Below are 26,762 nucleotides of genomic sequence, written 5' to 3'. Positions count from 1 at the left end.
AAGAATGCGGTAAATCTATCGTGAGGAGAGGAGACAAGGGACGGAATAACACGACGTCTTGCATTCATTTACTTAAAGGCTGAAGTATCTGAATAAACAACAGATTTAAGAGATTAACTCGTGACAGCCAGGGGAGTAACTCAGGGGCCATGGAAAGTTTGCACAGATTTATCCATGGGAGGAAGTCATAGAGGAACGGGGGGGGGGGGGAGGAGAAAAATGCCACAGGGAGATGAAAAAAATGTAATGTACAGTTATGTTTGCTGTACATACATCCCAAGTGCCTCTGTTTTGGATGGACAGTCCCACCATTGGACCTGAATTCTGCTGTCTCTCTTTTTCTAGGAGTGTTTGCTGGGTATGGGGGGGGTATCGCAGGGTTCTACAGCCCTAAAAGCCCCAATAATGTGTATAGAAACAGCAGGAAACGGCTTTATAAATTAAACGGGATAAATAACCCCAATGTCCTGCTCAGTTACACAGCGATAGGCCCCAAAGTCACATAAAAAGTCTCAGGTGACATCATGAATGGAAACATACCTTGGCTATGACATCACAAGAAAAGACAGTTAATGAAATAGAAATACTTTGTTGTAAATGTTAACCAAATTTGAAAAAAAGTTGAATAATCAGAATTTATACTTGTTTCTGAATAAATGGCTTAAGAGGATTCCATATGCTCTATACGGAGAAGCTGGGAAAACATGTATTTATGCATACACACACGCAGACACGCAGACACGCTGACACGCGCACACACGAAACCCCAAGGCTTGGGTTATATGAACAAAAACGCATTCAGGCTGCAGGTAAGAGTCTTGTGCTCTCCAACGAGTCCTGACCCGCCTGACTCGGGTCTCTGTTCGAACACGATACTAGAGCTAAGCAGACAGCGAATTCTTCTGCGCACAAAGTCTGATTTCTTAAGCATCAAAATAAGGGCCATTGTTTGCAGGCCAAAGCTGAAATGGAAACCCTGGATACAATGAAACCCCTTCTACAGACTGGAACGGGGCGGCTTCCAAGACACAAACGGAGCTCTTTCTAAAAGAATTCTCCTCCAACATGGAGCCCATAACGTCCGCGCAAACATCCTAACTAATTCTGTGTCTTATTCCGAAGGTTCTAAATAGACAACCAAGTCCGGGGGGTGGTTTATGCTGAATGGGGCAGTTTGGCTTCTTACTGGGAACGTCAAGAACACAAAGACCCCAACAGGTTCTAAATCTGTGTTTCTGGAAATCTGGATAAAGTGGACCCCTAACTCAACATATAGACGGCCAAGAAGGGGGACTGTTCTTAAGGGGGTGTGGTTAGAGGCGTAACTGTGGGTGGAGCTTTGCTACGACTTTTTATTAGGCTCTGTGCGAGCCATTTAGAAGAATAATGGATTTCATTTCCAAAACTTAATATTAAATCACATTTTTACCCGTGGAACTCCGTGATACATTTACAGCCGACTGCACGGGAAGAATATTTAAAGAACTTGATATAGACGACATTTGCTAGCAATGATCTAAGCTAAACGGATAGATACAACGTATCTTCATCCCCGCATTTGTGGGCCGATGGGATCCGATCTGTTGGCTGAAGACCCCAACCTGCATGACAGTTATAAAAAAAAAATTGTGACTGCATCGCACGTTGTCGATAAAACATCGGCATTCGGTGTCAGTATGGATGCCTTGGTCCACGGCCAAAGCTTTGGGATTCTGCCAGTGGAGGTCATCCCAGGAAAGCGGTATAGGAATCGTGAAAAACAACATTTTTTTTTTATATCGCTAGAAAAAAAAAAGAAAAGATGTTGATAACTGAAACACGTCACGATATGGGGGTTACGTATTCAACCAACAGGGTCTTCGGCAATCCAAACCATTCAAAAGTTACCACCACAGTCAAGGGTGTATGGAGCGCATCCGGCACAGGGTTAGAAGCAACCCCCACCCCGCGCTATTAGTTACCCCACTCATGCACTCTGCCCCGTTTAATGTATAGCACTTCCCAGCTCTATTTAATGTATGTGGCTGGAAGGATCCTTGCTATACATAGGCTGGAAAGCCCTACACAAGACATAGAATTAAGTCGAAGTTATGTTTTACCCATAGTTTACTCTTAGTATTAGTAAATAGTTATTGCCACAATTAATAGATGCAGTTCAAAGCATTAGGTAAGTATCTAATTAATACATTATTTTAATAAATAGCTGAAACTATACAATTTGTACTCAATCTTGAATAACGTCATCTAAATAAACTCATTTGTTCCGACGCGCTGTAAAAACGGCTTTAAGCAACACACATAATCAAAGCCGAGCGGTCTTTGTCATTCCGGTTGCCGAGGACTACAATTCCCAGCATGCACCCCACTTGGTATGACCCAGAAAAGAGCTTGGAGCGTAATGCCATGAGACGAGCCACACCATGCAGAGGAGCAAAGTGGTTGGACAAACCAGAAAAGGTGAAGGAGCGTTGGCGGTGAACAGTGGGTGTTTGGGGGGGTTTCGTGCTTTTATCGATATTACGGATTTTGCTGTTGTACTCTGGAGGAATGATGAGGGGGTATCAGGATCGGACAGGGCGGAAGGAATGAGCCATCACCGAGAGGAGACGGGCGGACGGGCAGGAAGACGAGGAAAAATGAACAGAGAAAGAAAGAAAAGAAAAAAAAACAATGAAGTGTTATTTGGAAGAACAGAAAATGATTAGAAAATTAAAGTCCAGCATTTTTAGCAAAATATCTGAAATTTGTTATTTGTCAAAATCATTGTCCAGAATTCTCATTTTCAATTCACTGCACGTTTCCAGAATTCACAAAAACAGCTGTACTCCATTCTAAAATAATACCATTAAAAATAAAATACAAAAATGCAGAAATATAGAAATGATAAAATATTTGAGACGTCGGGAGGATTTTGTAAGTGAGGTTGCGTTATTTATTTTTGGAGCTTAAGGTGAGAATTTTCTAATTCTGTTTTAATACAGCCTCTGTTACATCAACAATTTATTTATTATTGATTTTTTTATTAATATTTTTGTTTCTTTTTATTATAATAAAGTTACATTTTAGTTTATTACTACTTACATTATATATATTATATTAATATATATATATATAATGTTTCTGTGGGGTGAGTTATAGAATTTTAAGTTACATAAATTAATAAATTGAAATATATTATATATATATATAAAAAAGCGAACACTGGTTTAAATTGTAATTTACGATCCCGACTGGCTGATTCTAGAGCCGCTTGCATTAGGTTGGAAGTCTTGGCGCCTCCGATTATCCCATAGCCGAGGTGTTTAAATTAATGCGGCTAATGCGACGACACCGCTAATGATCTGACTTGAGGGACACTTGGGTTTCGCTGCTTTGATGAATTATATTTGGACTTTATGACAGCTGGTTATTGTCGACGACTAGTGTAATACGAGATAACGTCCAAGGCGAGGATCCCACTCGGTGACACATTATCATTAAAAGGGAGCGCTAACCGGATACAAGAAGGTGAACAGACAGAACTAAAAGGACTCTGTATAAAACTGACATTAAAAAGTACGTAAAAAAATTACGTTTATCTTATTGGAGCAAAACTTGGTAATTTTTACTCTGATTTTACTACAACGATTAAAGTTCTTACAAATTTCTATTAATGATACATAGTTTCTTGCACTTAACCCATTGGTGGAGAAATACTTTTAGAAACATAGAATCTCGTCTTAGATTCAGGAGCCGTATGTCTATCCCATGCATGTTTATATCACCTCACTGTATTACCCTCTACCACTTCTGCTGGGAGGCTGTCCCACATATCTACCACCCTCTCAGTAAAGTAAAATTTTCCTTCCATTCCATCTCGGCCTCCGACCCTCTAGTTTTAGATCATGGCCTCTTGTTCTCGCCGTTCTCCTCCTTTGAAAAGCTTTGTAACAGCTCAAGATTTCCGCTCTAAACTTCCGATTACCGTAAATATCGGCCGGCGATGTTTCTGGAGCGGAATCCGGCCAATCCCGGCCAACGATGTCCGTTTTTACACAGCAAATAATTACAAGCATTTCCATCTAGGGTCGGTTTCCCAGAATACTCGCCCGTTATACACACGGAATTCTTTCCCTATATAAACGTTCTATAGGAACGCGCGGGCATCCAGACGGCCGCTCTTGTGACAATGACAAGTGAATGATCATTTTGGGACGGTAACCGATCCCGGCGTATCCCGTTTCACGGTCTCCATGTCCGGTGGTCATTTATATATATATATATATATATATACACCGCCCCCCCCGAGCGTCCGAGCTGAAAAAGGCAAGAGACTGGAGCTAAATCTGGGAGAATAAATCGAGCCTTAAAACTGCAGCTGATGCACGGATTCCACGCGTGTCCGAGGGGCAGGTATGTAGGGGCAACGCAAATAGGGCCGCCGTCAGACGGTTTCCTGACGGGCGGATGCGCCTATCTCCAGTCGCATTAATTGCACTATAAATCTTAAGACATCTGTCACTTTATTTAATCATATTACAAAAAAAAAACCTGTGTCTGCTTTTGAGTCACCTGACAATTGAATGTTCCCGAGGAAAGAAAAAAAAGAAAAAAAAAAAGCTTAATGACATTTTATATGATCCAACAAATTATTTACAAGAAGGCTAGATGTCCCCATGAGCGTTTTCTCAATATTCACGGTAGATAATAAAAAAACATCCCTGCCTACAAGCCTCTGCGTTTTTACATCTATTTCAGAACTAGCTGCTTGAAAACTGGTGACCTCACCTCGACTTGTTTCCATGAGGACTGGTATTAGAACAACATGGGCAATATATACAAAAAAACAATGTGCTAAACTCGGAGGAATTTGTAGGACTTTTCCCACTGGTGGCTTTAAACTCTTTGCAGTGGACTAGTAAGGGTTAATATTTAAAAGCGCCCAGGGGTAGCATGATCTGGGGTAAACAATATTATGCGTTATTCTTTTAAGACAGGGTATGTAATTTTGGTGTTTTCTGTCCAATTACACCGTGTTCCTTAGCGCTGCATTCTGCACATCTGCCATCTCTACATATGGAAACCAGATTTGTTTTGGAATGTTTAAGTTACATCACTGTAGTCACGGAAACTAAATACATGGTTGTCTTGAAAATAAATTTAAGAAGGAAAGAAAGAAATAAAGAGAAAGAAAAAAGCGAGAAAAAGGAGAAAAGAGACTGAAGGGAGGAAAGGAGCAAAGGAAGAAATAAAGGAGGAAAGAGAGAAAGAAAGAAAAAAGGCGAGAGAGAAACAGGAGAAAAGAAAGACAGAAGAGAGGAGAGGAAAGGCGCAAAGGAAGAAATAAAGGAGGAAAGAGAGAAAGAAAGAAAAAAGGCGAGAAAGAAAAAAGGCGAGAGAAACAGGAGAAAAGAAAGACAGAAGAGAGGAGAGGAAAGGCGCAAAGGAAGAAATAAAGGAGGAAAGAAAGAAAGAAAAAAAGAACAGAGGAAAGAAAGACGGAACGGAGGAAAGTAATAACAATATTTTATCCCAGATTGGGACAAATACAGGAAGTTATTTTTTATACAGGGTACCATGTCAGTGTTAATAAGAATATGTTTTTAAACCAGAAAAAACAGGTGAAAATTACTTTAAAAAGGTCATGTGGGGTGCATAAAATGTGATATGGCATTGAAGGGTTACAGTCATCAGAGTATAAATCCTTAGCTTGAGGGCAATTGCTTCAAAAAACAGGACTTTTACAATATTCTGAAATATATTTACGTGCAAATATTCATTAAAAAATCTGGGGCAGCAAACGTAAAACGCGCCAGGATCATCCTTGTAGCTTTTGCTGTGGGGCTGTAACCACAAGAGTGCCTTAGTGCATAAATCAGTGCTTTATTACCTATCCTGGAGTCAGCTTTATCAATGCATTTACTGTCCCGGGGAAGGCAACCATTAAGTATAACAAAACGTAATGCTTTTAACGATTGCTGGTAATTGACATTTTTTCCTCCCCGTGCGATAATTCTGTGCAAACACTTGGCTTTGGCCAGAAACCCAGCAGAATTACAGAAAGCCGAGTGTTTAGAAACGGCTGGAGTTGGACGGAATGTACGGCGGGCCGCAAGACGAATGTCCGTGGTCAATAAATTCCAAACATACTCCGTAAGTGGCGAGTATTTACCATCCAGATATTTCACCAGAGTGTTTAGTAATCATCATAGTAAGTAAATAGAAAAAAAAAAAAGGATTTGGGTTAAAATACCTAACGATGCGGTCTCAGGACAGGCAAGATGATACGAGTAACGCTGGCCAAAGGTCTAGCAAGATCTTACTTATTTTGTCCCAGAAGCTAGAACTACACATTCCTTGTTCTGACCGTTTTAGACTAAATTACTAAACTGTGATTGACAGCTCAGGCAAAAGCGCGGCCAACGGGTTTCAGCGGCTGAATTAATGGCGGGGTTCGCAAACCCGACGACGGGTCCAGAATGTTGACCGCTTCTACAGGAGCGTCTTTACGAAGACCTTTACGGCCACTCTTACAAAACGGTTACTTTGTAGACAGATATAAAAATCTATACATTTACATACATGCTGGTAGGAATAGGAAGCCCATAAAAACGCATTTTTTTGAGATTCTGGCGATCGGTTATTGGAATTTTTTGGGGAGAGCTTCAGAGAAAGGGCAGAAGGCTTCATGCTATAGTTTGGCCAAATGACATCATAACGTTAAATATTAAAATGCACAGTATAAGAATGAGTTACCTGCAACTCGGTGAGCGACAAGCCCTACTACGTCGTAATGTTCGTCTTCTCTGGCCAAAGGTGGGTTTTGAACGGCAGTGGCCGGTGCGACCGGGGACGTCACGACAGACTGTTGTGGACTCGCTTGCATAAAAGCAGAAAGCGGCGGCACAGAGGAAGGAGTGGCGCTGCTGCCGGTGCCGTAGCTGTAGCTTCGAACAAGACCCAAAGATGGCTGTTGGGTTGAATAGTTGTAAGGGGTGAACGTCGGCATTGAATAGGGCTCCCTGTAATCGTTCAGAACCCGGTCTGTCTCAAGGGGCCGAGTCAGTTCGAGAGCTTCGTATGCTCGTGGACCTTGCTCTGAAGGTCCGTAAGGCTGGTTAGAAGTAATAGTGATACTTTGCCCCATGCCAGGTGGTGTAGTGATATACGAATTGCTTATTTTTGGAGGAGCCACCTGCGAAGAAGGTTGGCTATACAATCCAAATGATGGTTGGGCAGAGAGCGACCCCGGCACTGGGGCAATTCTCTCCTCTCTTGGGGCAACCGGTACACTTTGAGATTTGGGCAAGTGGGAGAACGAGGGGTCAAGGTCCAGCATTAGCATGTTAAGTGCTTCAATAGACTGCTCAATCTCCTGCTGCGAGGCCAGTTTGGGAAACTCGGGGATGCTGTGACTCTGAGGAACAGTCTGAAAAGTGCTTGGCTGAGGACTCGGGCTGAGAACTTGGTTCTCAGTTGTCCCGTCTTGTTGACGAGAAGGGGGTCTGCTTCCACCCTGCTGCCACGAGTTGAGACCCCTCTGAACTGCCTCTCTGCTGCTGACACTTCGAGCCGGTGCTTGGGGCAGCTGATCATCAGCATCAAATTTTCCAGGATCCGAAGCCGTGAAAGACTGAGAACGGTACATCCCATTGGGGTCATAATAGTATAAGTGCTTTTGTGTTGAGAGTTGAGGCTGTCCCCACGTGTACACCACTGGTTGGTTTACTGGATACGCCGACAGATTTTCCTGGGCCGATGCCGATGGTCTCATGTGACCTACAACCTGAGAATGGGGGACAGTAGTGTTCCTTAAGACATTCTGGTTGTTGTATGGATATCCACCGTTTATCATTGTCTCCTTGCTATTAAAGTCAAGCTTGTGTAGCTTATCTAGGCCGTTAATTGCGGGTGGGCCGTTGGTTAATAAAGGTATGCTCATATGAGTCGAGTCCTGGAATCCAGTCTCATGTACATTGGGGGTAACATCGAAGGAAGATAGGGTGCCCAAGCTCCCAACACTGTGGCCATCATGGTTAGGGAGGTCATCGTCTAGAATGTCCGTCTCCCGTTCAGCTGGTGGTGATGTGCTGTCTCCGTTGACGTGCACCTGTGCCGGCACCACATGCAGCATTCCTCCTGCTACCGATGTGCCCGGATTTAGATTGTGCATCTGTGCTTCTGTTTCCAAGCCAAAGCCACTCAAAAGACGTTCAAGCTCTTGCTTCTCCTCGGGCGTCAACCCTTGGCTGGCCGCTGCATTGGCCGCGTGCTCATCGGTCTTGTCGGTTTTGGTGGAAGCTGTTGAATTACCCGAGTCGCTGCTCACCGACAAAGTGTGTTCAATATGGTTGGGCGCAGCGGACAGGGGGATACCGCTGGCGTTAACTGTGCTTGTACTCCCGTTGGTGGAATCTTTCTTTTTCACTTTGGCGTACAGGCTTCCGTCCAATGGTCCTTGAGTGTGTCCAACTTCTACAAAATGAAGAGAGAAACATTGTTAGTGCTCTTGTACTTTCAATGTCAAACGTGATTCGCCGATAACCAAACGCATTAACATGTTTCATTCCAAAATATGCCTCAGAACGATATTAAACCTCGATTAAAGCCATGGCACAGTCATAGCGTCTCCTTCTCGAGACCGCTTAGACCTCAAGCTCAGCTCTGATATCAATTTCTATCCAAGAATAAATGGCATTAAAATTTCTCAGCAAGTGGAATATCGGGTCATAAATCTAATTTATTGTTCATTTAAGCGCAATCGATGCAACCCCACAGGAGTCCGTCCCCAATCCAAGCACTTAAGTCTCCCACAATTACCCGGTGGCTTCAACAACAGCTTCTCTTAATGCGTGAGATAATGGAGTTTTGGAAAGCGGTGCACAAACATACGGGAATCGATTATCCACGAAAACTATCACTGGCTTCAGAAAGCCTTTTATTTTTTGGAAAGTTTTCCCCAAGTGATACTTTGTTTTGTTTCTATTTGTAAAAATTACATTTTATATCTGATGTTCGTACACAAAATGAAATATTCCAGCCACTACACCTACACTTTCGGTAGGTTATCTACACTACCGTTCAAAGGTTTGGGGTCACATTTTGTCTGTTAAAGTAACATGAAATGGGTCAGAAATCCAGTGCAGACGGGGTTAATGTTGTGAACGACTATTGTAGCTGGAAACGGCTGATTTTTAATGGAATCTCTTCATAGGCGTACAAAGGCCCTTTATCACTCCCATCACTCCTGTGTTCCCATGGCCCTTTATCACTCCCATCACTCCTGTGTTCCAATGGCCCTTTATCACTCCCATCACTCCTGGGTTCCAATGGCCCTTTATCACTCCCATCACTCCTGTGTTCCAATGGCCCTTTATCACTCCCATCACTCCTGTGTTCCAATGGCCCTTTATCACTCCCATCACTCCTGGGTTCCAATGGCCCTTTATCACTCCCATCACTCCTGTGTTCCAGTGGCCCTTTATCACTCCCATCACTCATGGGTTCCAATGGCACGTTGTGTTCGCTGATTCAAGTTTAAGTTTAAAAGGCTAATTGATGGTTAGAAACCCTTTTTGTAATTATGTTACAGCCAGAAATCTCCTTGTTTTCCATGAAAACAGCTGAGTGACCCCAAACTTTTGAAAGAGTGTATAATGTAAAAGAATATACGATCTGCCATCATTATCAACTATTTTTTTATATTAATGAGTTTCACATAAAACTTTCAGGTTTTTTTTTCCCAGCATTAAATGTCCCGGTCCCGCCGGGTCAGTATCTCTTTTGCCTGTCACTCCACGCCGCAGTTTGCTTTGTTCCCAAGTAAAGGACAATCTACAGAACTACGGAAATGGGTCACATTTTCCTGGCTTTTGAGCCAACGCATGGCGGAAAGTCTCTGGAACGGCCGAGAGGAACGGATTCCTGATCTTAGAGAAATGTCATGCTCTGTCTTCCAAAGTTGACTTTGAAGAGCCTCATGGGTGACGCCGCCGGGCTCTACAGCCGTTGATGGCACCGGAGTAGGATGTTGGAACCCGTCGGTGTGCGATGGCTAAAGAACCGAGATCATTAGGACACTTTTTAGCCTTTATATCGAATATATAAGTAAAATATGAGTTGAATTCTAAAGGTTTTCTTTAAGATGTTACCTTTTACTTCATTGAAACAAGTAACAAGTAACGGTGCTAGGGGGGTAAGGGTTTAGAGCCTGCAGAAGAAGACAAGGATGTCCAAGACACTGAGTGGTGGTTGGGTTCAATTGGCTCCTCCAGTATGAACCAGTGGTCCAACTGGATGCCCCAGTGACTTCATTATACTCTACCAGCAAAGGACGGGGATCATGGGACTTGTAGTTTAACAGACGGTGGAGAGATACAGGTTGTATTCTCTTCTCAACTCGGACTCTTGGTTATCGCATTGCCGTGTTTAACTCTTTGAGAGGCAGAGTGGGGTGTAAAAAAAAAACATTTTTAAGGCTTGCATCAATGTATCAAGTGATTGATTAATGCAATAATAGGACTTTGTGGCTGTAAAGCGGGTCTAGATTTATCGAAAGGTGACGGGCCGCTTGATCTCATAAGCCAGAGGGGTTACCTTGACTATTTTAATGAGTTGCCTAAATTCTCTCCATGAGTTATGGTTCCTGTAGTTACTTCTCAGAACATCTGTACAGCGCGTCCTCGCGCCATCATTCTAACATAATTCACATTTTTGAGATAACTGAATGCTGGGGGGGGGGGGGTGTTACATGCTGTCCCTCCTTGGCATTCAAAGCCGTCTTTCTAAGACATTCTAGAGGAAAAGATAAAATATTCCTTAACATCAGAATAAACCTCATCCTTTTTTAAAAATCATTTTGCCTTTTTTTGTTTTTATTAAGATAGCGGCTGCCACCGTCAGCTTGTGATTCACCGCACCGCACCCCAAGCCGCCAGGACCGGGGATATTTTTATACCCTCTGGGAAGCTTCGGAGAGGCTGATTCACTCTGAAGCCCAAGGGTGGAGGCGAGAGGAGCCCGACGGCGAACAACCAGCCCCGAATTACGTGCCAAACAAGCACCATGCAGTAATGGGGCATGACTCACTAAGTGCGGAAATATACCCTGGCACATGAAAGGGGGTCTGGAAAGGACTGGTGAAAACATGTGCTACTTATTTTTTTTTTTTAAGTCATTATTGCAAGGAATGGCATCCCAGCAGACGCTATAGAGCGTGTTCCGGTGAGTGAGGGTCACGTCGTCTACAGAGGGGAAGAAAAACAAAAAGATGAGATTTTGCTTCCACGTACGGTCGGAGGTCAGGTAGAGGATGGTTTTCATGGCGCAGGTACACTAAGGAGCGAAGTCTTCGCAAAGCATTGTGTCGGTTAAGGGTTTGGTTTGATGGGGAGACAAAAGCTGGGGACCCCGATCCTCCTCGGCTTTGATCGCTGACCCTTATTATTATAATTGGCAGGAAGCGATAGGCCGCAGCCAGATGGTAAGAGCCAATCCGATTATAATAGGAAATCTTATTATTTCTCGGCGTATTAACGGGAATCTGTCTCATTAATAAAAGAGTTCTCTGTGTCTCCGGCCCCTGGCTGTCTCTTTATCTATGAGGTTCTGAATGTCTGTGTATCCGGCCTGTCTCTAGCTAATAGCGCTCTCAGTGTCTCTCTCTCTCTCTCTGTATTTTCTGGCTGTCTCTGTAGCTCGCAGCTCCTCGTAGGTCTCGCTGTGTCCCGCCTGTCTCTCAGCCCCCAGCTTTCCGCACATCTCTGAGCCAGTAGCTGTCTATTTGTCCTGCCCCGTCTGTTTGCTGTCTCTGCCACCCCTGCTGTGACACTTTCTTGTTCTCTGTCACCCAGCTGTCTCCTCCTGTCTCTGTCTATTTTCCTTGTCGCTGCGAGACGCACAATCTGCTTTATTTCACTCTCCCTGCTCATTGTTCTTCGTTTATCGTACAGTTTCTGCACCTCCGCCAGGGGTAAATATATCGGCCCCTGGGAAATCCCATCCTCAGTATAAAGCCACCCCCCCCCCAGCCGGCATGGCTTCCCAAAAGTTCCCACGGTTCCCAGGACGCACATAATGAGAATTACCGAAAGAGAGAAGCCATCACGTACTACACGGAACGTTCTTTATAACTGGTGCAGGACTCAGGGGGTGGTATGGAGGTGGCATTGATGCCCTAAATGGTTACTAACCAATATCTGTGTGATAGGAAAATAAAGTCTGGTTTGTAGCAATGAGGCAACCTCTGAAACCCAGAACCTGCCGGCAGATCGGCCCCATCCGGCCCCCGTCTAGTCGCCCTCTACCACTCCTACTGGGAGGCTGTTCCACTTATCTATCACCCTCTCAGTAGAGCCTAAAAAAATGGAACTCCAGTTGAAAGATTTCTTTAAAAAAAAACATTAAAAAAAATATTTAAAAATGTCCGCTTTTGACATAAAACATAAGCAGAGGGGTCGCCGAAGAATGTTTTCCAAACACTGGTTACGATGTTGCGCTCGCAGATGTTTTACGCGGACAAATTACCCAGAAAAAAGGGAAATGTAGGATCGGAGGCAGATGTCGGGAGGACGGCCCGTTACTCCTCAAAGCCTGCAGCGTAACGAATCGGGGCGGAAATATCCCACTGCGAGACCCGGAACCCGGAGGTCCGGATCGCCCGATCGATACGGAAAGATCCAGAACCCATTACTGGAACCGACCCGTGAATAATAAATGAGGGAGGGGGAGGGGGAGACGCGGCTGCCATGTTTCGGAGTCTCGTCCTGCGACAAGGAGATCAATAAAAGAATTATAAATAGTGTGCGGGAACGTAAAAATAGTGAAGGGGGAGAACGTAAAAAAAGGGGGAGAGCACCGGCCGGAACAGCTGCACAGGGAAAATAACTCTGCAGGGTTAACATTCCCTGTTAGACTACTCCCATCTTTAACACTTTTTGCGAGGAGTAATGTGAACATGTGAATCGTCTGGCTTTGGGACTCTACATGTTAACCCTTTAATAGCCCATCGCACAGCGACTTGCTGATGTTGGCAGCCAAATGGTTCTAATATCGGTCGTTACGGAAACCATGACTTGTCAGGAGGTAAAGATATTGTGAATGAGAGCCCCTGTGCTCAAGCAGGGATTCCAGCTGTGGTATAGCAGGGAGTAAAGCACCAATCAGGAGGCTCAGATGTCATTAAATCAGAGGAGAGTATGAAGTCGGATGCAGACCCCGTAGTAACGCCGCAGCGAGTCTCTGTTCATAGGGAGCCGTGAGGTTTTTAGTTGACGGGGCCCCGCAGTCGCTCTCCCTCCTCGCTCCGCTTCCTGAGCTCCGTCACACACTTTGCGGGCGGCACAGCCCCTCCATAAACACGCAGATTCCATTACACTTAATCCGGGGAGCAATAACACCGCGCTCAGCCGCATGACTTCTGATAAACGCTCCGAGCTCAAGAATGCAAACAATTACAGCGTTCACTCACACTCACTCACACGCACCCTCACTCACACGCACCCTCACACACTCACACGCTCACTCATCCTCACACGTCCGAGGTCACTACGGCCACTAAGACCATCTTCCTTATGGGTGGCCCTCTCTATCCATGACCATAGCGTTATTTGCTACAAGGTAACAGCGGGGGCTGCTTTTGGCACCCCCAGCTATAAGTTCATCAGGTACCCTGCATACCTGTGTGTTATAGGCAGCAGCAGAAAGGGAGCGGACCCTCGATTATTGTGCCCTTCCTCGATTCCTCTGCCCTCCAGTAAAACAGAATCCAGCAACACAGCTCTGCGCAGCCGGCAGATCGGCCCCTCACTGTATTACCCTCTACCACTTCTGCTGGGAGGCTGTTCCACTTATCTACCACCCTCTCAGTAAAGTAAAACTTCATTGCATTCCATCTCAGCCTCTGGCCCTCTAGTTTTACGTTCTGGCCTCTCGGGGTAACGTTTCCCCTCCTTTATGTATTTAAATCTTTCCATCGCATTCCTTCTCTCCTCCACATATTTAAAGGAGCACCACGAACATCGATGGGATGGAAGAGTTCGCTTGTCCCTGGACAGAAACATAAGTCCCATCCACAACAACCGATCATTGTGGCACACGCAGCCTTTGGCTTACTGAGGATGATGAGAGTTGCCGTCCAAAAGGACCCTGCAATGTACCAGGCTCCAGACTTGGAGCCCCTCTCGCTGACATCACATGACATCATAGCCAGGGTAAAAAAAAAAAAAAAAAAGTTTCAATTCAACCATCATTCTGTCAATATATATTATTGAAATGCAACTCCCAGTATGTTCACCCAGCCAACAGAACTTAACATTGTAGCAGATCCATAAGAAGAAACAGCGAACATGTAGAATATTAACCATGACAGCTCTGTTGCACGAGGGGGGGGACCCCCTAACATCTCTCACCCCCCGGGGTGCAGCCCACGCCAACAATCTGATACTTTGTGCCGTTTCCCACCCGTCAAATAAACGATCCACGCTTATTGTCTTCAAACAGCTCGGAACGCGGCGGAGAAACACTTTGTAACTTTCTAAGTAGCGGAAGTTTACAGTTAAGTCAACAAAAACGTTAACAAGTAAACCATCGGTGACCTTGAATAAAAAAAAATAAAAAATCAACGGCTCCCTTCGCCGATCCGCCCAGTCTGGGTATGAAAGGGTTAATAAAGCATCCATGTCATAATGCGGGTACACTGCAGCGTCATACGGCGGTATCGAGGGGACGCGGATCTGGGAAGGTTCACAGGAAGGAAGCACAGTCTGGGTTATTTAACCCCTGCTTTTCTGCCTTAACGCCTCTTTTTTTCTCTTGTGCTTTTTGTGAGCAGATCCACCCTTTGGGTACCAAAGAGGTTGATAATGAATGCGCTTCTCCCTCTGTCTCTCTTCATGGGTTAAAAGCTTTAAGGGGTTAAGGGGGTTTGGTAAAGTAACGCCCCGAAAGGAAAGAAAATACCCCAAAATCTGGAACCAAGCTAACCAGACAACACTGTACACATCGCAGGTCTCAGGGGAAACATAACTCTTAGAGTGCCAGAGGGGGGGATGTAACTCTTTGAGTGCCAGAGCTCTGAGTAATACATTCCTTCGCATGCCTCTGCCACATAGTCAGTTAAATCCGCCTCCCACCCAAAAAAAGCAAACAAGAAGGAAAAAGAACACTCGAGATTTAAGAACGTAGCCTTTGGAGGCAAAGAAAAGCAAAATAACTCATTGTTTGGGTTAAAATTAGACATTTTCACCATTAAATCACGTTGATGGATCGGGTTGGATGGATCTTTAAAGAAAAAGTACCTGATTTTTGGGGGGTTTAAAAGAGCGTGTCACGCTGCTCCAGAAGGAAAGATAGTTGTAAAGGTCTGTCTGGGGCTGCGAAAGCTGTCGGGGTCGAACTCACCGGCTGCCGGGCGCTCGGGATCGCTCGCTCAGCTCCGGGAGGGGATGTGAGCTGTAAACAAGCTTCTCCGATACATTGTAACGCACCAAGTCCAGAGAGCGGGAGGAGTGTCTGCCACTGGGAGCCGCTGGCTCGTACTGGGAGAGAGAGAGGCTCTGTCAGCCCCGCCAGCTGGATGCCGGGGGTTTGGTCTGTCAGCCGGCAGCCAAGTCATTTAAAAATGACATCAGCGCAGAAAAAGAACTGCAGGGGGGCAACTTTTTCCCTATACAGCTGCAGGGGCAGGGAGCTGGTGCCGGGGCAAATGAAAGGGCTGGGGAATTTTTACTTAGATTTGCTAGCCAGCCGAAAAAGTTACTAGTCGGGGGGGTGTTCAATGTTATAAGGTGGAAATCAGAATTTTTTTTGTTTGTTTTTCTTCGGGAGTTAGTTTCTTGTCATAAAAAAGCAGATAATAGAATAAGAACATTAGTGTACTTGGTACTTTTTATAAAATATCTACAAAAAATATATACTTTTAAAAAATAAACGCGATCGTTACGCATCTTTCTCTAAAGCAAAACGTTTCTTTCTTCACGTCGTCTCTGCAAATGTAGGTGTTATGTGTAAAAAAAGTGATTCTGGAACAAAGGAAAATGGTCTTATCACCATGGCAACCAATGGAATTGTCCAATCAGCTAAACACAGATACTCGGCCCCACTCGGCCCCCGTCTAGTCGCCCGTTTCTCCTGCTATAAACCCCAAATGGAAAGTTTTTAAATACTTTCTGTTAATGAGATAAACATTTTCTGTTAATTAAACCAGCTTTCTGGTTCTCTCAAATATTCTAAAAACCATAGGTTTCATTTTTTCTTTCTTCCCGTGGGAGATGCTTAATAGTTCAATGGGGAGGAAAAAATGACCTTGACTATGGCTGGAAAAAAATAAAATGATGACAATAAATAAAAACTTGCTTTGTGTCATTTTGCGAGGAAGCAGGAACATTCCTGTGAGCGAACTCCACGTTCCAAGCACCCTGACTTCATGCCTCTTTCCACTCGGTGTTAAGTCCTCCCCGAAAAGTAAACCGCTCTGCAAACATGCGCGGGACTTCATACTGTAAGCAGAGCAAATCCAGATGTTTGGGGAACATTCAGCCCGCTGTGTCTCTCGTATACCCCATGGCTGCCAAATCCAGAGCCTTCCCCATAATTCCTTATGCTTATAACCCTTGGAGTACCAGTGGGGTGCGAAGAGTTAACAGTGACATTACTCTAAACATTAAAGGCCCCCTTCTAGTATTTTAAGCAAACCTTAGTGAATATGACCTTGAATTCTGTATGATCCAGAGGCTTTTTTCTGTTTCTACGGTAACCACCAATCAGTGCCTGCGTTTGTGTCACATGACAATAAAAGTGTTCCCGGTATAATTTATGAATGAGGTAACATTTACAAGAGTAACAAAATATTTCTGGAAAGGTATTAGGGATGACGTTATTGGTGTTGCAACAATTTCAAAATTGTTAATTTTGGGGTAGCTCATATAATGGAATGTTTGCTGGTATGAGGGTATCGCAGGGTTCTACTGCCCTAAAAGCCCCGGTAATGTGTATAGAAACAGCAGGAAACGGCTTTATAAATTAAACGGGGTAAATAAACCCCATTATTCTTCTTCTAAATGCCCCATTCGGTTTCACAAATACCCAGCGATAGGGCACATAAAAAGTCTGCATAAAACCCCGCCTCTAGTCACGCCTCTAACCACACCCCCTAAAGCAGAAGTACCCAAAACTGCATTCTATTAAACTAACTATTTTTAATAAAATTACTTCATTTTTTCTGGAATAACTATATGCCAGGAGGAGTTTTTTTTTATTTGTTTACTTAATAGATGTGAAACGAGACAGTTTGCAGCTATACAGCTAATTCCCCCCCCATGTGAACAGTGAAGCGCAGATGTCAAATTTAACAGAAGCCACAAATCTCTCAAAATAGCCGAAGGTAGAAAAAAAAGCTGTGAATTTAAGGAAATATTACAGGAGAATTTGACAAAGAACAAATGTTGGCAAAATACACGGAACTTAATTGCAGATAATTCATGTTTTTAACTCCTTTTTAAGGAAAAATCAATCTATATACACCCAATACATCTTCTGCAGTTATAAAAAATGGTAAATTAAAAAACAAAAAAAATAAAATACTATAAAAAATTAAATGTAAAAATAAAAAATACTTGATTAAAAAAATTACTTTTATTTTTATTATAGTTTTTCAGCGCATATCTTGGCAGAGTGATGACATCACAAAGAATTCCTCGCAAAAATGCCAAGTCTCCTCTCCTTTTCCGCAAGCGTTTTATCCAATAACTGCATGCGTTCTTCTTCTTCTTTACATAGTAAAATCCCTCATGGGGGTCCAATAAATGTTGAGTGCGGCGGGCAGTTGTCCGCAGTATAGACACACCGTTGCCCCTCCTTCCCCTACACGTGGGTCTTCTCTTTAAATGGCACCTGTCATACGTTTGGGCAGGGGCACGGACTATAAAAACCACAGCAGCCGCAGCGTCCATCCAAGTGCTGCCCCCTGCAGTGTGTGCGAGGTACAACAGGGTAACTCGCTACAATAAGGTTATATATTTTGCAGGGCGCAGGAATTTGTGCTGGCGAGCATCGCATGTAAATGTCCTGGCAAACATGGCTGATGTGGGCCCCCAAACCGAGCCTGTCCTACCCGCTCAGCAAACCCGGTCTACACCGCAGTGGTCATAGCTGCCAATAGTCCTTATCTGGCCTGGACTTCACAGGACTTGCGGGTGCTCCAATCTTCAGGACTATCGCCAAACATGTATGCATGAACAACATCTTTACGGGGAACTGCCCCTGACCAAAGATGCCATACCTAGGTCATATGAAGGCATAATATTGCACACATAATGTGGGCGGTCCTGTGTGTGACATCATCTTTTTCCCCTCGCTAACCTTTTACTATAATGGGGCACAAAATCAGGCGCAAAGGCAACTGTTATTTTTCATTATTCATTCGCTTTCACAAAGTTGTCCTTTCCGCTAATTTTCTGGACCAGCAGCGTCAGTGATGGAAAAGCATCGGTTTGCATATTTCTGGGTTTTTTTTCCCCTAAAAATTATTTTAAAAAAAAATAAATCATTCCCTCCGACGTTGCGATCCTTTTACTTTTATAGATGTGTTACTGTATCCAGCAGACTTCCAAACGCCCCCAAAATACGAGCCTATTTCCAGTTTGGTGCAGACGCCAGCGTTTATTTCCGGAAGAAAATGCGGGACACTCGATACCCCCCCCATGGCTATTCCCCCTCCCCCTATAGAAGAAAAAGGTTAGGACTAGCCCTACCCACAATGTCACAAGCTCCACCCACTGTCAATTTAGCTCCACCCACTGATATCATGGAGCTACTCGAAGAGGGAGGCCTCCTGGGCAGCAATTTGCCCCCACGCAGCGGCAGTGCAATTTTCCACTCATTATTGCCCCGTTTTTGCTCCTGCCCAATGTAGCGATGTTTGGAGAATTACCCTAATGGAGCGATAACTGTTTTCTACCAAAAAACATGGAAAACCTCACTCACGGATTCAGAGATAAAACTCTACTCTCCACCTGAGATTATTATTAAGTATTGGTTAATATAGCACCACCATATTCCCCAGCGCTGTACAATGGGCTCAACGGGGACTCCGTGCAACAGAACGCCGTTTGAGAAACTAACAAATAAACCCCACCCAAGTGCAGCCGAGTTCCCCTGAGCTGCAAATCCTAACTCCAAGACTCGGGGCTTAGTGAATAATGCCCTGCTGCGAAAAGAGGATCTGTGAGAAATCATCGGGGCAACACAGGAAAAATAAAACCCCCGTCAAGCAGGACACCAAACCACAATAACATATAATAGCCAAGAAGGCCGCGCCGTACAGGATACGGGCAGGGCAAGGCCGGTGCGGACCTTTCTATTTTCCTACTGAAAATGGTGAACGTCACGCGACGGAGGGGGGGGATGGGGGCTCACAAAAGGCAGGAGGCACTGTTAATGCGACGAGATCTTCTAACTGTCCTGTCCTGAATTCCATGGCACAAAAGCCCCACGCAGGCGGGTTCCTCGTTACATATATTACCGCCGCTGCCTGAGAACGAGCTGCATTTATTATGTAAATTCCCCCCCCGGTGAATGGGGTTATTCTGACATTTTTAGACAATCCCTGCGAAGAATTCTAATGAAGCAGATAAAAAAAAATAAAAAAAAACACACAAGCGAATCATTATCTTCGTTATTTCCTTCTTCGGCCCAAAACGGATTCACTTTCAAAGTTCACAGATGAAAGAACAGAGACAGATATCCTTGTGTTCGACGGGAACCTGAAAATACTCAAAAACTAAATCCTCTACATCAAATTCCAGGGAAACGAGGAATATTATCACATTTCTAGAGCAAAATCTGGAGAATTCGGTTTATTTACTCCTACTGGGAAGAGACACAAAGTAACAAAAAAAAGTCTGGCAAGAACTGGCAAGTTTTTTATCCAATCAAAAAAGAAGATTGAGTCCAGCTGATGAGCCGGTACTTGAGGTCATAAAGAGCTTTATCAGAGAAAGTCCATTATTTCTCTCCTTTTAAAACCCCCATCATTCTCTCTGCCCCCCCCCCAGTGTTAACCCTCTGCCAGTTACCCCAACCACATCGCTCCACCCCCATATGTTTGACTTTCATTTACCTCCATGTACAGGCCACATAAACCATTACCCCATACCACCCTGCCCTCACCGTCACCATTCTCCATCCTAGACCAGGTCTCCACTGGGATCTCACGCTTATGCGATATCAGCTCAACAAAATCATTTTTTATTGGATCCAGATAACGTTTGATCTTGTTTTCTGTGGATCATTGGATCCTCGTAACAACCAGCAAGCTCTTGTTGGGACCTTGTTATCAGGAAGCTGCTGCTAATGGGGAGGAATAATCATGGAAATCCCGAGAAAAGGAAGCGAAGGTACATCCTATGGAATTTACACAAGGTTGGGTTTGAATATGGCTTATTTCTACTCAATCTGTGTCAATAGGCTTCAAAAAAACCTGAAAGAATTGTAGAGGCCACTTAATTTAAAAACATTGTATCATTCGATATGAATAACTGTGTAACAGGGTGTTTTGGATCCTTGGGGCCATCTGATCCGGTGGACAATGTGAACGTCTTAAGATTTTACATACGTCAGCTCCCCCACGGAACAGTCACCAAAATAATCAGATTCTTCCATTTAGTACCCAGAAGGAACACCGTGTGCCCAGAACAATCCGTTCGTCTTCTATCCAACGCCAGTCAAACATATGGCACTTTTATATCCATATTTTGGAGTAATTTTCGGACCCCCGTCTTTACGTAGTGAGTGACGTCATTTATTGCTATATAGTAACACATGGCTGAGTCCCCGAGATTAATAAACTCTACCTGGAATCTACTCACAAACTCATGGGCTGCCGGTTTCCAGAAGGAGAAGGTAAGCTGGCAGCCAGACAGTAGCGACATTTCATGTTAAACTTAAATGTAGCATTTCAACGCTGGCGCCAAGCCTTGCTAAAAGCAGCCCCGCGATCTCTGGCCAAGAGAACAGCTTTGTGTAAGGGAGAACACCTAGGGTTGGGTTAAACGGTCTCTCTCCATCAGCCAAGAGGACCCGTTTCCAGCCAAGAACCGGTTGTGAAGATCTGAGATGTACCAATGAATCCAGTCACATGGAAGAAAAATCTTGATTATCATCGGTTTATTCTTGAGAAAATAAAAGTCTTAGAACCCAGATATTAAGATTGGTATGACCCAGCACTCCTTTCCTTATGGCTGGTAGAACATCACATCACAACTGGAGTCTACGAATCTACGAAGTTGTCTTCCTGATGAGGATTATCATTTCTCGGTGGTTTGTGTGTCTACATTATCCTTGGGCTCCAGCTTTGATGACTTTTGAAAATATGCATTGACCCAAAGAGATCCCCAATTAAATATTCTGGCCAGAGTCAACCTCTAAATAGAAGTGGTCATCCTATAGAACCCCTTGAAGGTCTAAGAAGGGATGTAAAGCTTATGATTCTAGGAGAAGATGCACCATTCTGACTAATTAACACCATGTAACCAAAACCGAGGTCACAATAAAGATGATAACCCTGTCAGTTTAAACCGTAGGACAATTTACCCCAACAAGTAGTTAACGTTTCATAGGAATTAGGGAATTATACGATTTCAAGGAGTTGTAACCACTTAGGGAAAGGCTGCTCCTTTTCTGGATTCATTGCCGTGCACTCTGTTAATGTTCTGGGTCAGCAGTTCCATTAGTGAGTTAAGAAACGTTCTTAAAATATTCCAGGAATGATTAAACGATAACATGTTTTGAAATACCCGAAGGAATATTTACAATTAGTCAAGAGGTATGAGCCAATCGGAGTCCTCGGAGCCCGTAGCTCCATATAAAGAGCGCCGCTGGGGAAGAGAGGAGGTTGCCGATTGGATAAAAGTGACAGGTTGAGAAAAACCAGCAGATCTGAAAATACGTGAGATGTTCCATCATTAAACATTCGGTGGGGCGTTCTAATCCAAACTAACCAACATAAGTCATGCGTTTGCCGTTACATCGTCAGTACAGTGTTCCAGAGATACAAATGTTTCCAAAATTAAACATTTTTCCTTAAAAGCAGGTCCTGCTATAATCACTCTCCCAATTTACGCTGGGTATTTTATGTTAATCCTTTGAGATTTAGCAGTTTCTAAGTTAGTTTTAATAATGGAATGCTGGAAATCTAGAACAGATCTAGAACAGAACGAACAGTCAATGAGGAACACACAAGGTGGTATAGATTAAGTATCTTCAGTTTGTCTGCTGCTGGGCCAATTAAAAAGTGGGGTCCTCTGCTTAGATCTGGCCTTGGTCAACTATCCATTCACATTAGGAGCTGGATTATTACTGATAAAAAGATACTTTACATCTTCTATTCAGAGGATATACTTTGGAGACAACATCCAAAGAGAAGAACTCAACCAAGAACAGACATCGACTTGGCCTGTCCTACAGGAACATCACAAGCTTTAACTCACTTGTGCCATTATAGAAGAAACATCGCCATCAACAGATCAGTCTGATCCTGACCACAAGGACAGCCCAGAACCAAAGCGCAAGGAAAATTTCCTCTTCACAAGGGAACCAACAACACATATTTTGGAGACACCTCAGCGTTTGTTATTTTGCTGCTCTGACACACCTGAGTCGCCGTCACGATTGCGCCACAAATCATGGACAACGAGACTCGGCCGATGACTCCGTACACGTTCCAAGAAGGATTCAGGACTTCAAGGTCTCCTGACTCCAGACAGCGGTGTCATACATAACGTTCTTTCCTGTTTGGATGGAGAATTCTGTGATTTTTGGCCCTAGAAAGAACCCTGTTACAGGACATTTTGCCAAGCGCTGGACGGCTTCGGTTAGCATGTCCCGACGAATAGGACGTGTGATCCATCACAAGTAGAAAGGAGAATATTTTTTACCTCTTATAAATACGATTCTACCAGAAGTCAGAGAAACGAGTAACATCTCCGCTAATTTGTCCTGATTTCAGAAACATTGTATCCGAGAAAGTCTGGAGGCTACTTGTTTCTGGATTCTGGAGTTTGAGTTTGTCCTTCAACAGAATCTCCACTCACAGTAAGCTCTGGCGTGGTCTCCACCGGATAAACACAAGTCATAGACATGATGTTTTTGAGATGAATTTAAAAACATGAAAATTCAGCTAAAGATGGTAGATTGCTTACAGTCTAGAGATTTGCTCACATGTGGGTTTGATACATATTGTTAAAAAAACTTTATGATTAAAAATCAGCAGACCACAGAATTCTAACAAATTCCAATAAAAATTCTTGGGATCTTGCTATTAAGATGGTTTTGTCGAACCCTACTGGACCTCCTACCCCCAAAACTGGCACTATGTTTGTAAGTGGTGCAATTTAACCACTTGCATGCCTTCACGCCAATGGTGGAACTGGCTGGCTGATAATAAAACATAAATATTAATAAATAAATAAAAAGTCGTTAAGACTTGGAATGCGGAGACTTCCGAGTCTCATCTGATCCCGGTATTACCGGTATTACCGAGATTGTTTGCATTTTTCGTCTTATCAGGCGCTTCTTATCTCTGGATGAATCTAACCTTTTTTTCCTTCTTAATAAAAGGAATCACAAGACTTGGAAGAGCGAAGACGACGAATACTCCCCCCCCCCCCCACATTTTTACGAGTGGCTCCACGACGAGAGCCGAGTGCAGTAAAGAACAGAAACGGGAAGCTGGATTTAACCCGGGAGAACATTTGGGATCTGCGCGAAAAGCCGGCGCTGGCTCCGTTCCTAAGACCGGGCTGGAAGGATCGGACGCTCTGTCCCCCCCCCCCCAATTAATCCCCCGCCCCCCCCCCCCCTCCCCGTCGCAACTATTTAAAGCCAGACTGACGGGGAGGAAACTTTTATTATTATCCTCACATTCCGAAGCTGTTACAGATAGCGACGGAGGAGCAAATTCATACAAACAGAAACACAGAACCTGCCGGCAGATCGGCCCCATCCGGCCCCCGTCTAGTCTGCCCGTTTCTCCTGCTGTAAAGACTCAAACCTTAATCAGTCGTTGGTCTTGTCTTAGATTCAGGAGCCGTATGTCTGTCCCATGCATGTTTAATACCCTCACTGTATTAGCCTCTACCACTTCTGCTGGGAGGCTGTTCCACTAATCTACCACCCTCTATATCTCTATATATAGATAATTCTGCCACTGTATTACCCTCTACCACCTCTGCTGGGAGCTTCAGTAATGTTACAAAAAGTGACCTTAAACAGAAAAAAACACCTCAACGCAAAATTGTTGGAGAACTCACATTATCCTCAGGCAGATCACCGCCCTGTAACTGGCCCAACGAAATTTATTTTCTATTTTTCCTTTTTTTCCCCCCTTGTTTTTGTTCCTCGTTGCCAGCAAAGAACAAGTTCGCGCTGTGTTCCTTCCTTCTAATCCCCGGCTGATCTTTGCCAGCGCAGAATGGAATTTGTTGGGGGGGGGGGGTTGTGGTCCCCCCCCCCCCACACCGCTTTCATTACAAGACCTCAATTAAGACCGAGCAGCGTCCCCGGAGACAGAAATTCCCCCGATTTGCCCACTTAGCGCATATTTTTTTTTTCTCACATCCCTCATTGAAGATTTGGAGAGGCCTTTGCTGGAAGTCCCTCCCGCGCAGGAGAATGGAAATACTTATTCAGCGGCCGCGGGGTCCGGCTCCTCCTGCTTCGGTTGATTCATTTATGCTTTTTTTTATTTTTATTTTTTTATTTTTTTTTATTCTGTTCTCCATCTCAGGCTTCTTGACGTGAGCCGCTCCACAAGAAAGAACATTTATACGGCCGCGGGAGGGTTACGGCAACTCGTTAAATATCCAAATGTAAAGCCCGGCATCTGAATTCCTGATGTTGAGAGACTCCGGGGGTCCGGGGCGCGTTCAGGGGGCTTTATAGAAAACAGCAGAGTTCAGAAGGCAACTTCTGCAAGAATTATCATAGAGCATGTCTTAAAGACACAGTAATCTCTCGACAACCTAATCGCACTTATCACTTTTAATTTAATGGTTAAGCAGCTCTGGGTTTTATGGATGACTGGTGCTTTTCTCAGGGTTCCATACCTGCTTGAACACAGTTGACCTTATCCAGGAAATCTGCTAAAAAAAAGGTCAGCACTAAAAGCTCTGATAGAGGATCAGCAAAAAAATTAAGGAAATCACAGATAAGTGTTGTGGGGGGGGGGGTAATATTCCTGCACCTGCCCCTCTCAGCCGCGACGGGCTGCCCTTTCTAAATAGACGGAGGCGTCGGGACCGTTTTAACTCAGAGAGGCCATTAGTGCTTGTTTTAGGGACACGGCGCGGGGGCCGCAAGGGCCAGATTCTACTCCAAGGTCGCCAGAATCATCACGACTTGATTGACTTTAAGGCTCCCTTTCGGGAGAAACCTGTCCGAGTCGGCCCTCCGAATGTTACCCGGAAACTCAAGGTTCGAACAATGAAGAGAATATGGTTCATTGGGCAACCGACGAAAAATATATAAAGCTACATCTGCTTCTGGGACCTCAGAGGTCTCTTCCTCATTTGGAATCATCTTCCATTTTCTATGTTGGCAAAATAAAAGGTATTCATTTCAACGAAAGACGCGTTTATGTTTAGTTTAAAAGAATTCATTATAAAGTTCGTTGAATAAGCGTTCTCTCGGGATGACTGACGGAGTCAGCGGATCCCCCGTCCGGTAGAGAAGGGGAGGTTTCCCCAATTCCATGTAGACAAAGCGTGTTACGCCCTCCGTGTCATGCGCGGCCGAGCAGCTGCCTTGGCACAACCTGCACCGCTTCTATCCCATGACTTCTCACCTTCCGCTCCGCTCCTAGGTTTACGAGACCACCAGCAGAGAGGTCCGACGGCCTCCCCCCCCCCCCACTCCCCAGAGTCACTTACACCCCTGCCCTCCGCGTCCTCTGCAATCCTCACTCACTTCTGGGGGGGGGGTTTGGACGGCGATAACGCTTCCCGTTCCTGCTATTTCTGGCCAACATATTATTTTTGAGGTGGAAACGTCTGTTGATTGCAGTCGGCCAATCAGAAGCCAAGCTTTACAGGAGAAATACTAAATGTTGCAATAAATGGCTACAAATAAGAAGCCAAGAATTGACTTTTTCTGTCGTTTACCGTTCTCCCCACATCAAAGAAAAACATTTCTAAGATTTTAACCAAACAGAGCTGATCATTTTATGTTTTTGTATAACAAGCTGAATTTTGCAGACCCAAAAAAGAATATTATATATATATATATTTTTTAATTAACTACTGCTAAACTAAAAGCCTAAGGATCTACTTGTGGCAGACCGGCCCCATCCGGCCCCCGTTTTTTCCGGCTGTAAAGAGTCAAACCTTAATCAGTCGTTGGTCTCGTCTTAGATTCAGGAGCCGTATGTCTATCCCGCGCATGTTTAAACTCCTTCACCAAGTCGTTAAAAATGTACATTTCTGCTTTTGTCGAGAACCAACATCCCACATCATATCAGCCAAAATCTCCAAGAACTACCGGAGGGACCCCCGCCCCAGCAGTGAGCCCCCGCCGCTCCATTAAACGCTCCTCGTGGTAAATTGGCCCCCTATGAGCGAAGTCGGATTATAATCCCGTATAACACGTACCCTCCAGGCTGTCCTCGCGGTGCGCATTGAAGTTGTCGTAGGAGTCCCAGCGGATGAGCGGATCCGACGTGTTGTAATCGACAGAAACGCTCGGCCCGTTCTCCAAATGCTCCATCCCTGCAGAACAACAACAACGAGCCTTTA

The 26,762-nt window shown here is 44.4% G+C and overlaps 1 protein-coding gene across 1 annotated transcript in view; it reads right to left on the bottom strand.

The window, feature by feature from the left end:
• Window positions 1-26,762, bottom strand: part of LOC149281296 (tensin-1-like) — a 51,787-nt gene that overhangs the window by 13,090 nt on the left and 11,935 nt on the right. Inside the window, exons 12-14 of the mRNA XM_089499484.1 lie at window positions 26,619-26,735; window positions 6,736-8,454; window positions 2,450-2,539 (exon numbers count right to left, since the gene is read on the bottom strand). Coding sequence (XP_089355610.1) covers window positions 2,450-2,539; window positions 6,736-8,454; window positions 26,619-26,735 — 1,926 coding nt within the window. The remainder of the gene's footprint in view (window positions 1-2,449; window positions 2,540-6,735; window positions 8,455-26,618; window positions 26,736-26,762) is intronic.

This window comes from Sceloporus occidentalis, unplaced genomic scaffold, assembly GCF_023333645.1.
Source record: "Sceloporus occidentalis isolate IW3139 unplaced genomic scaffold, rSceOcc1.0.p SCAF_136, whole genome shotgun sequence".
Classification (NCBI taxonomy): domain Eukaryota; kingdom Metazoa; phylum Chordata; class Lepidosauria; order Squamata; family Phrynosomatidae; genus Sceloporus; species Sceloporus occidentalis.
Note: the sequence above shows the minus strand (reverse complement) of the source record. Positions and strands in the feature narration are given on the sequence as shown.